This window comes from Trachemys scripta, chromosome 21 (assembly GCF_013100865.1).
Source record: "Trachemys scripta elegans isolate TJP31775 chromosome 21, CAS_Tse_1.0, whole genome shotgun sequence".
Classification (NCBI taxonomy): domain Eukaryota; kingdom Metazoa; phylum Chordata; order Testudines; family Emydidae; genus Trachemys; species Trachemys scripta.
Window position 1 is genome coordinate 2,158,292 of NC_048318.1, and position 18,610 is coordinate 2,176,901.

The 18,610-nt window shown below is 44.1% G+C and overlaps 1 protein-coding gene across 5 annotated transcripts in view; it reads left to right on the forward strand.

The window, feature by feature from the left end:
* The first annotated feature begins 2,117 nt into the window (after positions 1 to 2,117).
* MSANTD2 (Myb/SANT DNA binding domain containing 2) overlaps positions 2,118 to 18,610 on the forward strand; it is a 34,481-nt gene continuing 17,988 nt past the window's right edge. For all 5 annotated transcript variants that reach the window (XR_004643686.1, XR_004643687.1, XM_034754782.1 and 2 more), the window contains exon 1: positions 2,118 to 2,647. Coding sequence is in view for 3 of the 5 variants with exons in the window: in XM_034754782.1 (XP_034610673.1) it covers positions 2,141 to 2,647 (507 nt within the window). In the remaining 2 variants the exon portion in view is untranslated. The remainder of the gene's footprint in view (positions 2,648 to 18,610) is intronic.

Here is an 18,610-nt window from a genome sequence, read left to right on the forward strand (position 1 = left end):
GTGTGTGAAGAGGGAGGAAATGCCCAGATTATGAGGAATTCACATTACTGCCCTGATTAACATCCATAGAGTTTGTGATGTCTCCTCCCTACGCAGAAAACAATGCTACATGAGCTACTGAGGCCAAAGGCAAACTTCAAGGAGAAATAAAAGATAGATGAAAAATTGCTGTCGTTGTTTTTAAAGAATTAGTGGGATTTACAAAGGCAGATGCTAATAGACAGGGGGGGAGGGATAGCTCAGTGGTTTGAGCATTAGCCTGCTAAACCCAGAGTTGCAAGTTCAATCCTTAAGGGGGCCATTTAGGGATCTGGGGCAAAAATCTGTCTGGGGATTGATCCTACCTTGAGCAGGGGGTTGGACTAGATGACCTCCTGAGGTCTCTTCCAACCCTGATATTCTATGAGCATGGCAAGAAAAAAAAATCACCTAACCTTTGCAACAATATACCCATCTGCAAAGCCCTTCACTCCATGCATGAAAAAACTGACATTAAAATAATGGTATTAGGCTACAAATCAAGCCCTTGAAAGTTAGGAAATGCCAGATTTACAGTTGCCAGTACAATGTTAGTTCTACCCCTTACATGTCCACCCTGAATACAGCTGGGGATCTGATCATGTAATTAATGATTGTATCACAATGCATAGGGAGCAGGTCTGGCATTACTCAGGCAACCTAAACTCTGGTATTACCTAACTTTTGAGTGCTTCACCTTAAATAATTTTGTTAGTGTTTCAATGGAAGGCCCCACCCTGAAAAAAAAAGGTTAGAAACAAATTCTATGATGGGCAACTGCAACAACTTCCCCACATTATCAATAAGACTTCAATCCTGAACTGTCAGCGGTGCAGCATAGACTATTACCTCTTGAATTGCAGGACATTAGCTAGCAGCTGGAGAAGGCCTCTATCCTGAGGTCAGGGTGTAGGATTGCCAGTTGTCTGGTTTTTGACCAGAACGCCTGGTCGAAAAGGGACCCTGGCGGCTCCGGTCAGCACTGCTGACCGGGCCGTTGAAAGTTCGGTTGGCCGCCCACAGAGGGGCAGGCAGGCTCCCTACCCGGCTCTGCGTGGCTCCTGGAAGTGCCAGGCATGTTCCTCTGGCTCCTAAGAACAGGGGTGGCAACGGGGGCACCATGCACTGCCCCCTCCCCACGTTCTGATGCTACAGCTCCCATTGCCCAGGAATCGCGGCCTATGGGAGCTACAGGAGAGGTACCTGCAGACAGGGGGAGTTGCCAAGATTCCCAGATCCCGCAACCTGAACCCCCTGCCCTGAGCCTCCTCCCACACTCAAACTCCCTCCCGGAGCCCACACTCTCCACCCACGCCCGCACCTCAACCCTGAGCCCTGAGCCATCTCCTGCACTCTGAACCTCTCATCCCCAGTGCGGAGCCGCTTCCTGCACCCCAAACTCCTTATCCTGGGCCCCACCCCAGAGCCCACACCCCCAGACACCCAGAGCCTGTACTCCCACCCCCAGCAAGGGGAATGGAATGAGCAGAGGCGGGGCCTCAGAGAAGGGGCGGGGCCAGACAGAGCAAGGGTGTTTGGTTTTCTGCAAACAGAAAGTTGGCCACCCTATCAGGATGCACAAATGGGTTTAGCGGCTAGGAGGAGAATCTCCTGGCCCGAAGGGGCTGGCTGTGTACCTTGCACCACTGTACCTACATGGGTGGAGGTGAGACCAGCCATGCACTGTTAAGGGGTTTGCACTGAGGGGGTCACTCGGTTTTGGGGTGTCCCATTTGGAAGGGTGACACCGGTTTCAGGTTCCGTTTTACACTGGCGCATGAGCAAGCGCAGACAAGGCCAAAGAACAGGCACCTCCGCAGCCCTGAGGCACCCCCCTTTAGCCAGCCCCTCCACGCGGGCTCCTGGCCGCGCCCCCTGGCCAGCCACGTGGCCCGCGAGCACGCCCACCTCAAGCCCCGCGGGCAGACAGCCCCGCCCCTGCCCAGGCCACGCCCCCACCTGTCCTCGAGCGCCCTCCGAGCGCGCGTGCACCCCCTCCCCATCCCACGGCACGTGCTTCCCGCGCGCGCGGGCTCCCCCTTCTGCCGCCTTCCTCCCCTCGGCCGGAAGCCCCTCCCCCAGGCGCGCGTCATATCCGCCCGCTCGGCTCCGCAGCTCCAATATGGCGGCGCCCTGTGGCTCCTCGCAGCTCCCGGCCGCCGAGTCGCCGCTGAAGATCCCCAAGATGGAGGTCCTGTCGCCGGGCTCGCCGGGGGCGCTCAGCGACGGCAACCCGAGCCTCTCCGACCCCTCCACGCCCAGCGGCGCCTCCCCGCTGGGGCCGGGCGGGCCGGGCTCTGCCGCCGCCGCGGGGGCCGGGGCGGGGGGCGGCGGCGCGGGGGGCCGCGGCGGCGCATCGCCCTCGGTCTCCTTCTCTCCCGGAGGCGCCGCGGCGGCCGCGGCCGCAGCCGCTTGCCGGGGCATGTCGTGGACGCCGGCCGAGACCAACGCGCTGATCGCGGTGTGGGGCAACGAGCGGCTGGTGGAGGCGCGGTACCAGCAGCTGGAGGGCGCCGGCACCGTCTTCGGCAGCAAGGCCCCCGGGCCCGCCATGTACGAGCGCGTCTCCCGGGCCCTGGCCGAGCTGGGCTACGAGCGGACCCCGTCCCAGTGCCGCGAGCGCATCAAGGTACCCGCCGGGCGGGGAGGGGGCGTCCTGCGGGCGGGCGGGCGGGAGGGAGGGTCTGGGCAGAGAGGCCTCTGCCCGCCGGCCGGGGCAGGGGGCTGCGCTGGGTGGGGCAGAGAGACCCTCGTCCTCTTTCGCAGCTGAGCGCTGTCCGGGATGCGACCCGGCCTGACCCCGTGGACAGCTCCCGGGGACAGCGCCGGCGGCTCTGTTATGGGGCTCAGAGGAGGGTCGGTCAGACGGTGCCGTCCCGAAAACTGCTTCGTCCGTTGGGTCGAATTGGGTGGCTTGGACATCCCGGCAAATCCGCCTTGCCCTGGGGTCAGTGATGTTACACGGGGGGGTCCTGATGCTGGGCTGGGAATCGGCCTTGCGCTGATACCAGATTTGTATCTGTTTTATGGTCATTTGAGCATATGATCGATTTATTTATTTATTTTGCTTGGCGGGGAGGCAGTGTTCCCTCTCCAAGGCTTTTCTCGCCTTGTCTGGCACTCTGGGATGGATAGGGGAATGGGCATGTACGTGTAGTGATGAGCAAGACTCTAGAGGTTGGGTGTCTTCCTTCAGAGCATCCTGAACTTCAGATAACCATCCTGTTCTCATTGGATGGGAAATCTCATACAGACTAGTCTTCTTGCAAGACTTTCAGTCAGGTGATAAACACGGTGAAAATAGCTGTGTTTCTACTTCTAGTGTCAGTTGAAACCAGGCAGTGTGAAGGGGCACAAACTTCAGTCCGATTTTTAGTCTACATTAGGAGCGAACAGTTAGTGTGGTTCTTATTAGCTGAATTAGCTTGCTCCTTCTTTGTTCCAGGTTAGAATGTGCCTTCTGGAGCAGTAAGAAAGAACATCTTTCACTTTGTCTTGCTAAGTAGTGAAAACCTGCTCAAGTGAGGTGCTTTAAGTATAGCAGATGTGCTCATCAGAATTAGACAAATAGGTTTTCTTTGCTTATATAGAATGTGATGCTGAGAAGGTAGTGTGCTTTTCACCAAATCCAGATTCACCTTTTGGTTAAATTTAGTCTTCCTTATCAGAGGTTTTAACCTTTTTAAGGTTAACCATTCCACATTATTTTTGTGTTTGTTTTTATTTTTAAAAGACAGAGAGGGTACAATCATTGTTTGAAATGTTAATTTTCTAACCTGTTAAGATATGTTGTAATGCTCGTCTGTGCTGAATACTTTGGCACTTTCTCTAAGCAGAGGGATTCCTGTTTTACCCTCAATCCTGGACTCTGAAGACTGACTTGTCTCTGAAAAGTTGCCTTTTGCAGGGCACACCAGAAGCCAGATGGGTTAGAACACCCCTCTGTGGGGATATTGAGTTTTGAACCTGGTGAGGTGTGACCCCGGATATAATTTCTTAAACAGCTGCAGTATTTTTATAGCCTGCTTTAATTGTAGATTAAGCGGGAATGTTTGAGTATACCGCACTACTGCGGGTTTTGGGTGGGTTTTTTGTGCATCTCAGCTGAAGGTTCACTCACCTTAAGATTCCATATATTAATAGGAATTTCATCTTTGGAGAGGAAAGTACTGTGTGTGCTGTCCTACTCTACATGCAGACTTGGTTACTCGTCTACCTACCAAGCAGTTGTGTGTCTCTCTCCAGCTTCCTGATGTACCATCTATTGCAGGCCACGGGTCTGCACTGTTGCTGAGCTTGATCATTCGCATTTACACTTGAAATGCACAAATTACTTATTCTTGAAGCAGGTGCTGGTTTTATGCTTCTACTTGGTCATTTGATGCACTGTAAAACTTCTTTGAGTCCCATGTTCTTGGGCATCTTCCAAGGATTTGCTGTGTAAATCAGCTGGACTTGCATGAAACATGTGTATGTCTAGTTTTACTACAGGGTCTAGTGCATGGGGAAAAATTACTTAAAACTACTCCACACTAGGGCTGCATTGTTTGTCCAGTTTTCTTTCATGAGTCTTCTGCTGCGTCTATCGTAAAACGCTACAAAGTGGCTCTGCTGTAGTGTTAAGTGGAGACACTTTCTATAGTGATGGGAGAGGTTCTCCCATCGCTGTAGGTAATCCATCTACTTGAGAGGCAGTAGCTAGGTCAAAGCAAGAATTCTTCCGTCGACCTAGCACTGTCTACACAGACGTTAGATTGGCTTAAATACATCTGTGAGGTGTGGATTTTTCAGATCCCTACAAGACGTAGCTCTGTCAATGTAACTTTTCAATGTAGACCAGGCCTTGATTGCTACTGGATGGTGGAGGGAACCTTATGCAGTGACTGCAGAAGACGGTTGGATTAATTCAGCTGTACTTGTTACACACTCGGGAGTAAATGTAATGTTTCCCAAGAGCATTACATAGTAGGTTCTATGGTGAAAGGCTTTCACAACTAGTGGCATTTGGAGCACTTGGGTTTGGGTGAGCCTGTTGGTTTGAACAGGTCACAAGATGATTGCCAAAAAAAAAAGTGTCTGTATACCAGAGTGAACATTTTAATGACTCTGTTACGTCCATTCACGTAGACTGTTCTAAGCTTATTTCTAGGAAGGTTCTCCCCCACTCCTTCCCATTAGACTGAAAGTTTTGAACAGAACTTTGCCAGCCTGAAAGGATCAAGGTTGGCAAAGTCAATGAATTAGCTACATTATTTCATGCTTGTGTATCACAATGATAAGCAGTTGAGGAAAAACTGAAGGTTTTCTGTTATCGCTACATGACAAGTTTAAGTTTGATATCTCTAGGAGCATCACTTAGCAGTTTTGTCAGATACTTGTCTATAGACCCTTCCGGAACAATCTGATACACTTATTATGAACTGTGTAGGCTATTTTAAGCATTAGAAAGTATCACGTAGGCCTTGTCTACACTGCCACTTTACAGCTTTCTTTGTTTAATGCATGAAACTTTCTCAGTCAGGGGTATGAAAAAACACCCCTGAGCAATGCAAGTTTCAGCGCTGTAAAGTGGCAGTGTAGACCGTGCACCAGCACTGGGAGCTATTCCCCTCAGGGGGAGAGGGGATTTACAGTGCTGGGAAACCGCTGGTGCCACGACTACACAGCCTTGGTAGTGAAGACATACCCTTAGTATCTGTTAAAACCATTTGATTTACTTTTTGTGTGTGAATGGTTCCCATTGATACACTCTCTATGAATGAGAACAACAAAGAGTCTGTGAATGAGTAAATTCTATGAGAGGCTAAACCTCAGGCTTCCTGCCAAAATGGACAGGTGAAGAACAGCAGTTAAATGTTAATGCTGTCCAATATTGTGACTCAGCTGCTGCTGCTTGCTTGTGAAGATGACTTTTTTTGGTGCATTCTTTTTACATCTTGAACACATTCCATAATGGAGCTTAATGTGTTACAGTACACCCCACAATAGTGAGATCATGCCGTTACCTGATCTTTTGCATATCCTGGAACCCTGCTGTTACGATACTCTCATCCTCCCAGATGACTGTATTGAAGAGCATCGTATGGAAAACATGCTCAGAGAACCATTCAGGATAGTGCTGGAGTGCTCAAAACCAGACTTTTCTCACTAATTATCCAGCATCAGCCAAGGCTGGCGTGTCTTTTTTTTTCTCCAATGGAGCCAAGAGTTGGTCTTGATGCAGAAATTACGGCGTGAAATTCTCTGGACGGTTTATGCACTACACCAGGCTAGATGATCACGGAGGATTCTAGTTTTCCATGATTTAAAAAAAACACAAAATTCTCTGAAAAAACATAATCTGCATTTTTCCACTATTAAAATGAAACCCTGAACTTTCATTTTCCTAGCCACGCTATATATTGGCATTCGTTGAACACAATGTTTTATTGAGACGGTAGAAACCCATTTATCTGATCTAATTGGGACCAGGCCCAGATTGGACAATCAAAAATTCGGATAACTCGGAGAGCTTAAGTCCCAGGTGATGGGGCCCGGGCTGTTGGCCCCAGTACAGTTAACACGAAGAGGCTCAGATAAACAGGGCTCTACTGTATGTTTTTATTTTTTTCACAAAATGTAAAAACTAAAGATTCTCTGTAAAAGCACACATTCTGGGGGGGATAGGGGGGGGTTCCCCATGGCAGTCGGATTTCTAGGATCCCTGATTATCACAATCGTGCCTTCTGGCTTTAAAATACCAAGTCCCGTGGAATTTCAGTGAGATGTGGACGCCTGGCTCCTTTGGAAATGTCAGCCTAAATCGCTTTATTTAATTAAGTTATAGCTGAACCTCCACATAGATTATAAAAATCAATTTTGACTGGTATCCCTTGACATGCATTAAACAAAGAAACGAAAATGAATGAAATTGCAACTATAGTGTATAAACAGAAAGTATTTGGGATGCCACTTTTCTTAAGTCATGATTTATGTTTAGTATTTTTAAACAATAACTAGTTTGGTTTTCCTCAAACACTTAAATTCCATAGAATCTATAGAATCTTGATTCACCTCCCCCCACCAACTCATTTAGCCCACTCTTCTTCAGAAGTGTTTTCCATCTTTCAGTTGTCTCAAATACATGCATCATGTTTGAATTAGGGTAAAATGCAAAGCATGATCCCAGTTCAAATCGCCTGTCTTTTAACATCTGCATATGCTTTTCTCCAGATATGCACAGCTGGCCTGCAATCTAGAAATGAGCCTGCTTTTAAATTTGAACCAGAATCTTTAGAGTGGCTAAATTTAGGGATTCATATGCAACAGTTCTAACAATTATTGCTATCTTATATCTTCAAACTGAGACACGTTGAATATGACCCTGTTGATCTAGGAAGTTCTCTGGACCAACCGGCTTGTTAACCATGAAGCACAGAAAATTTAGATCTTAGTTTCCACATCAGCGGTATCTCAAAAAGATTTTTGTTGAGCATGTATTTTCCCTATTCTACAAATTTTAAATTATATCCTTAATTTTATAGTTTCTTGGTCATTGATACTTTCTACTGATTATTCAATGGGTCTTCAAATTGCCTGTGGTCTCATAGTTCTTGTTAACAGAAGAATTACACCTCTACCCTGATATAACGTGACCCAATATAACATGAATTCTGATATAATGCAGCACTCCAGAGGGGCGGGGCTGTGCGCTCTGGTGGATCAAAGCAAGTTCTATATAGCACAGTTTCACCTATAATGTGGTAAGATTTTTTGGCTCCCGAGGACAGCGTTATATTGGGGTAGAGGTGTATTTGCTAAAATACACATGGTTGTTGCCCTGTACTATTGTTACTCTTCACTTGTATGTGAGCAAACATTATTCAGTAGAGAAACCAATCAAAGTGGTTTACATGGCATTGGTGTAGCTACCCCTGTGCAGTAATGTGAAGAGAGAGTCTGTTTGATTTTGATTCAGAATTTCAAAAAAAAGCTATATTTTGGAGACAGTATCACAAAACATCCCACATCCTGCATGAAGTGCAAATTTATTTTTTAAAACTGTGTATCTTCCATTCACCTAAAACTCTCTCCGCTTTAGAGAGCGAACAAGAGCTTAGTTCTTAACCTGAATCGCAAAGCATAGAGATTAACTACATAAAAACTGAGCTTTTATATAGTACTTTGCATTGTCAGACTGATGTATGTACAATAATATGAAGATCAAAAGCTGATGTGTTAGTGAAAGTGGTGTTCCTCAGGATTAGTTAATTAGTTATAATTGAGTTACAATACTTGGGTTATGTGGTCTCATCCCAGTCCTAACATTTAAATGTATCACTGAAAACAATACATGTAGATGCCCTGTGACAGTGGGCACAGTGCGTAAAGTCTTCGATAAGTCAATCTCCTCTGGCCAAAACAGCAGAAATGTTCAAAGGTTCGGCTTTTAGATTTTTCTAGAAGGAAAAAGAGTACTATTAAATAGTATACCTATATCATTTAAAAAAATACTTTATACATTTTAAAATCCTCTTAAACAATTTCTTCTCCAATAACATTTACATTCTTCTTCAGCAAAGGACAAATAGTTTACCTTGTGCATTTGACAACACCATGTTTATAAGTTTGACTCACAGGCAGAATTTTCATGTTAACCTGTTTCAGTTTATCTATACCTACTATAGCGACAGCTATCACCATCTTTCCAGATTAATATGCCTTTCCAGTGGACAATACCCTTCAGAGTTGCAACTTAACATTGTATTGATGCTAGTCATTTGTTTGACCTTGACTCTTATTTTTAATAAATAGTTGGACTAGTTATCTTCCATTGTTGTATTCAGTGTTGCCATTTTGTTCCTGGGATATTAAAGACACAAGGTGGGTGAGGTAATATCTGTTTGGCTTCAGCTAGAGTGGGAATCTCTTTTAAAATATTGACTCTATATCCGCTGTTGTGACTGAGCCCTGCGTGGCCAACCTAGTGTTGATCTCTCTGTATCATGCTGATCTGAAGGGAGAAAACTTACAACCTATCATCACTTGTCCAAAATCTTGAGTTGTATTACAGAGCAACTACCTCCACTGATCTGTCCTCATGATTCCCATGATCTTAGTAGCTGAATACTTGTGTATAGCAATCGTTCCCCACACTCCAAACTGTTAAGTAGATTTCTGCTGGACTTCGGATAGTCTCAGCAGACATTTTATTTTTTAATTGTAAGAGCACCTTTTAAACCGTTTTCATATGATTGATACATTTACCGGTCCTCTCCAGACATGTGGTATAAATCACAGGAAAAAAAAGAACACCCAGAAGATTCTAATTGGAAAGTCTTTTGTTAGATGACGGAGAGACACAAGTAAGAGGGAAACAACAATCTGTCTTTGAATATTAACTTAAAGTGACAAACATTAACTCTAGAACACATCTCTTGGGCATCCCATTTTAAATTAAAGATTTTAAATCATGATCTAGCACATCTAATATTGAGCTGTTCCAGTGGTGAGTTACTCACTTTTCAAAATTGGAAACTTGTTTTCTGTTTGAAGTTTTTCTAGCTTCAACTTCCAGTCACTGGCTCTTACCCCTTTTGTCTGATAGATTAGAGCCCCCTGTTGTATCCTCCCTGAGCTGATACTTATAGACCATCTTACCTCTTAACCTTTTCTTCAGTACGCTGAATAGATTTAAATGCCTTAAGTCTCTGTGTGAGGCATATTTTCCAGGGCTTGTAGCTCTCCTCCAAATAATCACCAATTTCTAAACTTCCTTGGTGGGAGGACCTCCTGTATCTCTGCATACATGAGAATAGCTTCCTGGTGGTACCTGTAAGGTGGGGGGAAATTACAATAGACAAATACCGCAATAATAAGGATGAGTTTTGGAACTTCCTTATGGACATCTTTTTGAACTATGTTGTAAGAGCAGGGCCTGGGGATTGCAGTGGGCTATTTCTGATAGTTGTTGTATGTCCGTGTGTCTTCTTCTAGAGGATCAAACTATGAGTAGATCCTGTTTGCAGACCTTAATATTAAGAGTTCTGAAAAAGTATAAACTTCCCTAAGGTGACTGAGCCATGTCTGTTTCCTAAATATACAATGGAGGTATCCTTCTCCTATAAGCTGACTACAAGAGTATTGTAATATACAATGTAATCTGCACTAGTCATTTCCAAGTGGATTGTATTGTCTATCCCAGCTGGCAAAAGTCACATTAATAATCCTGTAAGTGTCAGTCTAGTGGCACTTAGTTCATTTTTTTTAATTGTGTCCTTAACTGATTAAGGCAGACTATTATTTGGGCCTCCTGTCCTTGACAAGGATGATCCAAATTACTTTTAGGTTGGTAGGTAAGAATCTGAATGGCCAAGATGCAGTAGTTGCTGCTGGAAGATTGACAGTTTCTGTACTGTCTTCTATATTCTATTAAGTGCTTCAGAATTTACTGGGTGTACCTGAAACTAATGAAACCCACAAATTCAGAGCAAAGTTAGCTGTGATACACTGGAATTGTAGGTTTTTGTTTATACAGCTAAATGTACATCTACATTAGTTTCTTGAGCAAGGATGGCTGACTATGGTCTTGTCAGTTTAACTTTTTGGTTTTGGGCAAGATTGAGAAGGTGGCATTGGGATAATTTCTTTCATTGATGGAATTCCACACATTTCCATGATCTCAAACAATCTGGTTTCAGATGTGTGTGTTCTCAGTGGAGGCTAACATCTCTTTAGTGATGCCGAAGGTCAAAGTGTCAGTGCTCATCCTAGTATGCCAGCAGCGCTTGATGGTGTTGACTAAAATCTAAGTTCTTCTAAGGGTGGATGAAAGAGCCTTATGCTGGAGTAATGCCTTCTTTCAGAGGTTAATGCTGGTCTACTGTACTTCCAAGAACCATGAAATCCATGGTTCCATCACATCTACTCTCTTTGGCTTACTGTGAAGCTACAAGTGAGACACAACAGGATGCAGTGGCACCAATACATTAATATTGAATACTGTCACCTCTCCATCATTCCTGCTCTCAGCAGTCTCACTGCTCTCCAGTGCTTTGTGGACTGTGATTTGGATGATGAACCAGCTGTGATTCAACCCAGGTCAGAAACAACTGATGTCTTGTTAGAAAGAAGCACTTAGACGAATGGATGAAAGCAACATCTGCAGAGGATTTCAGCTTTTTGCCAAAGTGGCTTGTGCTCTCATGGCTCTATTTGATCCACCACTTATCAATTCTTAGATGATGCTGGCCCTTACTGCCACATATTCTGCTGCTAGCCAAGAGGCTTGACCTATCAGCAGTGCTTTTTGTCACTTCTGTACTGGGAGCTGCCCTTGAAATCTTCCTGGATGACAAGACAGAAGGAATTTGATAGCAAGGTATAAAGGAGGCCTTAATAAAGTCTAGGATGAGGAATGCATCCGAAAAGTAATCCCTGATGGCCTTTGAACAGTAGAGAGGGTGTTTTTCCTTGAAGGCAAGCAAATCTACTCTGGGATGCCCTTATTCATTAAAGATCACCATTAGTGCTTTTAAGGACTGTTATTTAGAAGTCTGTAAAACAATGTCTTGGTCAGCAGGTGAGAGCATGATAGCAAAGAACTGGTGAAGAGATACTTCTGTTAGTCTATAAGGTGCCACAGGACACTCTTGTTGCTTTTCACTGGTGAAGAGAGTAATTGTCTACTCCATCTCGCCCCAAATGCATGAGCTAATGCACCATGGCTTGTTTTTGCTCAAGGAGAGGAGATCTTGACACAAGGAAGGAATGCTTTTAATGGTAGCTGTGTTGAAGTTCAAGTAATTCATTGATGTGGAGTCTCGTTTTTCCCTTCCTTTTACAGTCACATGGTCAGATCTAGACCTGTCTAGTGCTTGTTGCCATGATATTGGTGCCTAGATGGGTTCCTTATACCAAGTTAGAAGCATTTGTACTCATTAATGCCTCCATCAGTACCAGTAAGACTTTGTTTGTTTGTCTTTAACTGTAGCAGGAATCCTTTCCATTACTCCACTTCAGGCTTTGCCACCAGAGCCTTAGCACCTAGGAATCCTGATGGTGGTTGTGTTGCCATGAGGGGTGGCACTGGCAGTCTACGCCAGACTTCTTTGGTGCCTTGACTAAGTTGGGACTTATTCTGCTTGCTCCACTGGGCTTGATAACAAACAAGAGTCTCTTCCCTGAATATGCATCTGCCCCACCTTTGTCCCTCCTCTCCCTCCCCCTCCCCCCAAGCCTTGTGTACTTGTGGAGATTTTCTGAACTGCCTTGTCCTTATGGAGCCCTGGGTCCTCAACTCTTGTGGAAATGGACTAGACAGAGGTCTCTGTAGATCTCCATCCTCAGGAGATGAGGTCTAGCTGCTGTTCTGCTGCTTCCAATTTGGCTTCCCTGGAGCTGTCATCTCAGACACCACAGATTAATAAGTAGACACTTAAAAACTTCCTGTCATTCTAATTTTCTTCAGGCATTACTGTGGACTTCTCATTGCTCCTTAGCTGACAGTGTCTGGACTAATAATATCAAGTCCATAGGAATGGTTTTACTTCTCAGCATCTCTGGCTACTGCTGCTGCCACTAATGAAAAAATCAATCCAGTTGGATCTCCTGGGGTCTAAAGCATGTGCTTCAGCCATTGCAGAGGAGAATCACTAACAAACTATTGCTTTAGTTAAATTAACTGAGGATGGAAGCAAAGTTCAGCATGTCTGAGGGCTAGTTGGTGGCTAAATAAGTCCAAAGAGCAAATCAAGAAGTGGTGGATCTGAGGTGGTCCAAAATAAGTCAGAGCTGACTCAGCTGTCTATCTTCATGTGTGAGGATTGTCAGTCTTAACTTACCCTACAGATGACAATTTCTGATGGGTTTGAGCTGTGTTCCCATGGACAGCATAAGGTTCATATGGCAGAACAGAGGCAAATGAAACTCATGAGGTCGTTTTCCTCTTATCTCTACTATCTCTTTAAAGACAACATTCCTCTCGGCTATTGCAGTAGATAGCGGACATCCCTTACGCTGTTACATTGGATAGGGTGGTCCTGTTTCCTCATCCCCAAATTCCTGTCTCAAGTGATCTCTGGTGCTGGACATCAACCTGCTGGTTTTGTTCTCCAAGCCTTAGTGGCATTGAGGGAAGTGTTTTTCACATCCGGGTCCATAGTGTGGACAGAAGACTCTTAGCTATTTAAACGAGACCAAAACAATCCAAACATCCCTGGTCACTCTGGCTTATAGGGATAAGAGAGTCAATCCTGCTCAACCCACAGGGTGATTTATTTGGACAGTCTATGCTTGACTGTTCTGACTTGGCACATGTTCAGCCACCTCTGAGAGTTGGATCACATTCAAATAGGTGTAAGGCAGCCTCTGTTACTTGCTTTTTCAAAATCTCTCTCGTTGAACTATGCAAGGCTGCTCTTTAGAACTCTGGTCCTTCACTCAGCATTATAACTTGGACTTGGTCTTCTTAACTAATCCTTGCTTGCCTGCAGAAGGCTGGTGACTGCTTATTTATTTGCTGAGAGAGAAGTCATGTGGCTAGCTCTCAAAGGGTCAGCAAGGATTCCTGAATTAATAGATGGAACTGATGGTGGTTTTGGCCTCTGCTCCTTTTGTGCCTTATGACTCCAGAGCAATGGGGAGGAGGCAAGTGGCCCCAACAGACATGCTTGCTTGGAGCTTCTGAGCTGAGCACACACTTCCATCAAGAATGTAGAGCTAGATGAACAATTTGAAGAATCAGTGTTACAACTTCTTGTTCTGCCAGAACGGTTTTCAACTGGATTTTGGTATTTGCTCCCTATAGGCTCTAGTGACAATTTTGAGTAAGCATGTTGGACTCTGACACTAATTCCAGTCTCTTGAATCATCTTCTCATTAAAAAGTTCTTCAGGGCACCAGTTCCTGAAAGCATTTCTAGTAAAGAAATGTTAAACTCCCCTCTGTGTTGCTTTCCTTGTATCTGCTACCGTGGCAAGAGGACTTCTGGGATGGGAACTTCAGTAATATAAAGATGTTTAATGTACCATTCATTGGATGGTACCCACCATTCCAAACTTTATCCCAGAAGTAGAGTTTTACTGGTCTCAGAAAATAATTTCATTCTTTCAGACAAACTGTCTTTTAAATAAATAAATAAAAACCTGCTTGCACAAGGAGAGCTATTGGAGCAGAACAAAAAATTCAGATCACCCATATTTTTCATCCAGTATATAGATTTTTTTAAGGCCTAAAGGGACCATTATGATCATCTAGTCTGACCACCTGCTTAACGCAAGCCAGAGAACTTCACCCAGAAATTCTTGCATCAAGCCTGTAATTTCTGCTTGGGCTAGAACATATCTACGGCCCTTTTGTTTTCAGGGTTTTTTTTTAACTTCCTGGTAATTGTTGTATCTTATTACAAAATTAAAGGGAGTTTTCTAGGTAAATATTCTTCTCTTGTATCTTTTGTTTTGAAGTTTAAAAAAAAATCTTTCATGTTCTGAAATGTAATTGGATAGCTTTTCATTTTGAACCCATTTTAGCATGAAAAGTAGTTCACTAACATTCATTTGCTCTGAATGCTGATAGCATGGATACTTATCTCCAACAGTGGTAACACGTATGTGCTGGGCATTGGATTGAAAACAGTACATATACCAGTGCTCAAGTCATTCTGGTACTTCTGAATTGGCTCCCCCAAAGCCTGGACTGGCTCCAGAAGGAGAGAGACCAGTTAACGAGCTGCTATCTCTCCTTCCAAAGTGGGAAGTTGGGTTCAGAGAGTTCTGGCTCTTCCAAAGTATGGGTGAAAATCAGTAAAAACTGAGTAATAGCTTTGGTAAAATCTGGGACATTTTCAGTAAAAATCAATAAACTGAAAACAAAGGGCCATAAATCTATTTTTGATCAAGATTTTTTTAAATTATTATTTTTTTTATTTTGTAATTAATTAATGGAGAGATCCCATCTCCTAGAACTGGAAGGGACCTTGAAAGGTCATTGAGTCCAGCCCCCACCTTCACTAGCAGGACCAGGTACTGATTTTGCCCCAGATCCCCAAGTGGCCCCCTCAAGGATTGAACTCACAACCCTGGGGTTAGCAGGCCAATGCTCAAACCACTGAGCTATCCCTCCCCCCCAGAGTATCTTACAGCAGAGATTTGTAAGACCATTACCTGGTCATACATAGACATTTAGTAAGCATGACAAAAGACCTTCTCTTTGAATTTTTCCCCTTAATTGGAGAAGGTTGTTTCTTGTTGGAGAAATGAACAAGATGCTGAGGATCACTGACTTGTACAAAGTGTTAACGGATAAAATCTCGTACGTGTGTGGCAGCTCCTCAGCCCATTGCCCTTTCAGTCTTTCCCATGGAACTTTTGCTTAGCTACGCTGGTGATTCATAACTAGACCAGGTGAGTCAGGTATACAGCTTCGGAAAACATAGCTGCAGTGGGAAACTGATTGGTGGGGATAAGGTCATCAGTGCCCATATTGACAGCCTGGAAAACTGGAGCTGCTGAGTAGGGCTTGGTTCCAGGATTAGTGGGCAAACTACTGGAGGTACCTATATGCTACAGCAGCAGTGAGGGCTGACCTGTTTCCAGGGGCTGAGCATGTAGTGCAAGCTTCTCTGGATTTCCTAGTGTCACATTTTCTACGTATGGCTTTTTAAGTTATAAATGTTGAGCAGAGATGGTCTTTATTTTCTGAGCGTAGAGCACCCAGTATTTGTTTAGTAATAAAATTTGAGAAGGCATCTGATGGTTAGCATCACACATTGAATAGTTATATTAAAAATAAACATGATTTTTTTCTTCTGAAAAGACTTATGATGATATAAAGGTGCTGGTAGGGCACTATATGGAGATGTGGTGTTAATGCCCTTGAGCAGGAGTCCAGCTGCATTCTGGGAGGGAGAGAGGGACTACAAGGCTTGAAAAAGCCTCTCTCCAGTGATAACATGGGAATTCTTATAGGTGTAGGGAGAATTAAGGCTTCATTTTTCAAAAACAGCCCCCCCGCTCCTAGTTATAATAATTATGCAGAAAATCTGCAGAATGTCTTGATGCCGTGCTGCATTCTTGAGCCTGCAAACAACTGCAGGGTGAAATGAATAACACTTGTTAGCTGCAAGGTGGTCATGCAGAATCATGTGGGGCAGCAGTGAAACAGACCAGAATATGCCAGTTTTAGTTCAGTGCTGTTAAAGCCATGTGCTGTAGAAGCATAGAGGAGATATCCATGATGGAGAAAATGGAAATGTGGGGAGGAGAAAATAGTGGCAGTCCCCACTCTCCAGGGAAGGAAAATAGAGGTCCCACCAACAGTTTTTAGTTGTAGGTTGGCAGGAGGAGCTCTTCTTTCAGAAGCTAATGGGGTTGTAGAAAGCTTTGAATTTATCAGATGTCTACTGACCAGAGGTGAATATGAAAGATGGAATCATCCAAGCAAGGTCCTGGGTCCTTTTGGCAGTAATCTCAGCATATGCTTTCCATTCTACCAAAGCATCTGGAGATGTGTTCTGACCAGGGCACTGCCTCCTTCATCTTTTGCATTGGTCTCTGCTGAGTAGGTGCTTGGTGAACTTTTGCCATGGTCTTCGCAAAATAACGTTAGTGTTGAGGGCCGAATGAAATAAATGGCTGCTAATAAGATTGCCTCTGCTGAAGTCTTAAATGGATAATTTGGTAACATCCGTCCAAGGGAGAACTCTTTTTGAAATTGAGTTTTAAACGTTGAAGCCAGTGTTTGCAGATGTTGAGGGCTCACAAAGGACCTAATCAGAGGATATTGAAGCTTCTCAGTTAACTTTGCTGAAGACAACAGTGTGTTTATTTAGCTTGGCTATTAATAAATCAGTTAGAATCTCATGGGCCTCCAAATTCAGACAGCAGTACCGTTGTTGCTCAGTTGGATAAGGAAATATTGCAAGGTATGTAAGAATATAAAATTGTCATGAAAACTTGTTTTAAAATTTGAGTACACTGATTTCTAAAAAATTCTAGGAATGATACGCAGTGGTGGTGTAGCTGTGTCAGTTGTCGGATCTTAGAGACGAGGTGGGGGAGGTAACCTCTTTTATTGGACCAACTTCTGTTGGTGAAAGACAGGCTTTTGATCTTACACAGAGCTCTTTTTCAGGTCACAAATGATATAGTAGTTTACATGTTACCCTGTGACACCCTCATAAATGAGGTGAAAAATGTAGCATCAGTCTAGAGTGAGACAAAGTATCCATCTGAAAGAGTAGTTCTGCTCTGCAAAGTGACTTTAAAACTGGTACTACCTACTCGCATGTATTCTCTGTGTATCTGGGTATTACCTGCTTGGTCTAACCACTGACCTGTTTAGTATTTACTTCTTTAGCCTTGCAGTGCCCTCTCCCAAAGAGGGATGCAGTTCTCTCATGGATCATCAACAGATTAAGCATCAAATGCAGGGTCTAGTTCTACCCACAATTACTCATCCGGCCCCATTGAACACACAGTTGTTGAACAGGTGGAAAGTGATTATCAACACTTGAAAACTTTACCCAACACCTACTAAATGGAGGACTCTGCCTACTAACCAGCGGTAGATACTAAAGACACAGGTGGGTGGGGGACAGTAGCCCTGCGATCAATATCCCATTGAGAGGCCCAATGCCCCTGCCACCTTTGCTCCTATTTCAACTAGAATATTGTCCTTCAACCTTGCTTGGGAACGGGGGGGCATGTAGCTCTGACACTTTAAAGCACCTCTTTCCAGTTATGGAAGAAAAGGAGTTTCTCTTCCTCTCTGGTCTCCTGGCTGTTGCATCTTGGGTGGGATGAGATCTCTGCTACTCTGCACTGTCCCAGTTTCCATTTTTTGACTCTTCAGCATTGAATAACTTTGTGCCTGCTGTTTGCTGGATATAGCTTTCACAAGCAGCAGCATGCAACTAGCATGAGTTCTTGATAGCTGCACTTCTGCCCTCCAGATTTCTGAATATCAGCTCTGGAACTGATCAGAGTTGTCTGTCTCTATGAGCCACACTGGAGCTGTCTTGAGAATCCGGAAGAGACATCGGTTTACATTCTTGGCTTGGAAGGTTGTTTTTGCAACCAAAAGTGCTAGAAATGTGATGGCTCTGTAGAAGGTAACATAGTAGAGCCTGTCCTCGGCCCAGAAGTGCATCTTTCAAGCCCTAATGCTTGCTTTTGTGAGAGAACACAGCTTGATTTTCTTATTCAAGGTTCAGTTTGAAGTGATGGCAGTTACGAGAAAAATGTTTTGTAAATTGAGTACATCTGATAGGAAGTCCTTGAAACGCAGTAGATGTGGAATCCTACAAAGCAATTTAGTCACTTTTCAAAGTAGAACCACATTTTATTCATGTCCCTTAATGTTTTTAATTCAAAGACTTTCTAAACAGCTCCTCCTTGACTTGGAAAATTGGAAGCAGATGCAGAAGAGTTAGATTTCATGCTGTATCTTATAATAATGCATAGTACTTGCTACCAACTCAGCCACTAGAATAAGAAATCAAATAGGTGCAAAAAACCTGGTCTAAGCTTGGCAATCTGTCTTTATTGGAGGCTTCAAAATCTGAACTGGACTCTGTTGTAATGGATTGCTAGATGTGGCCATCTTAGTATTGTTA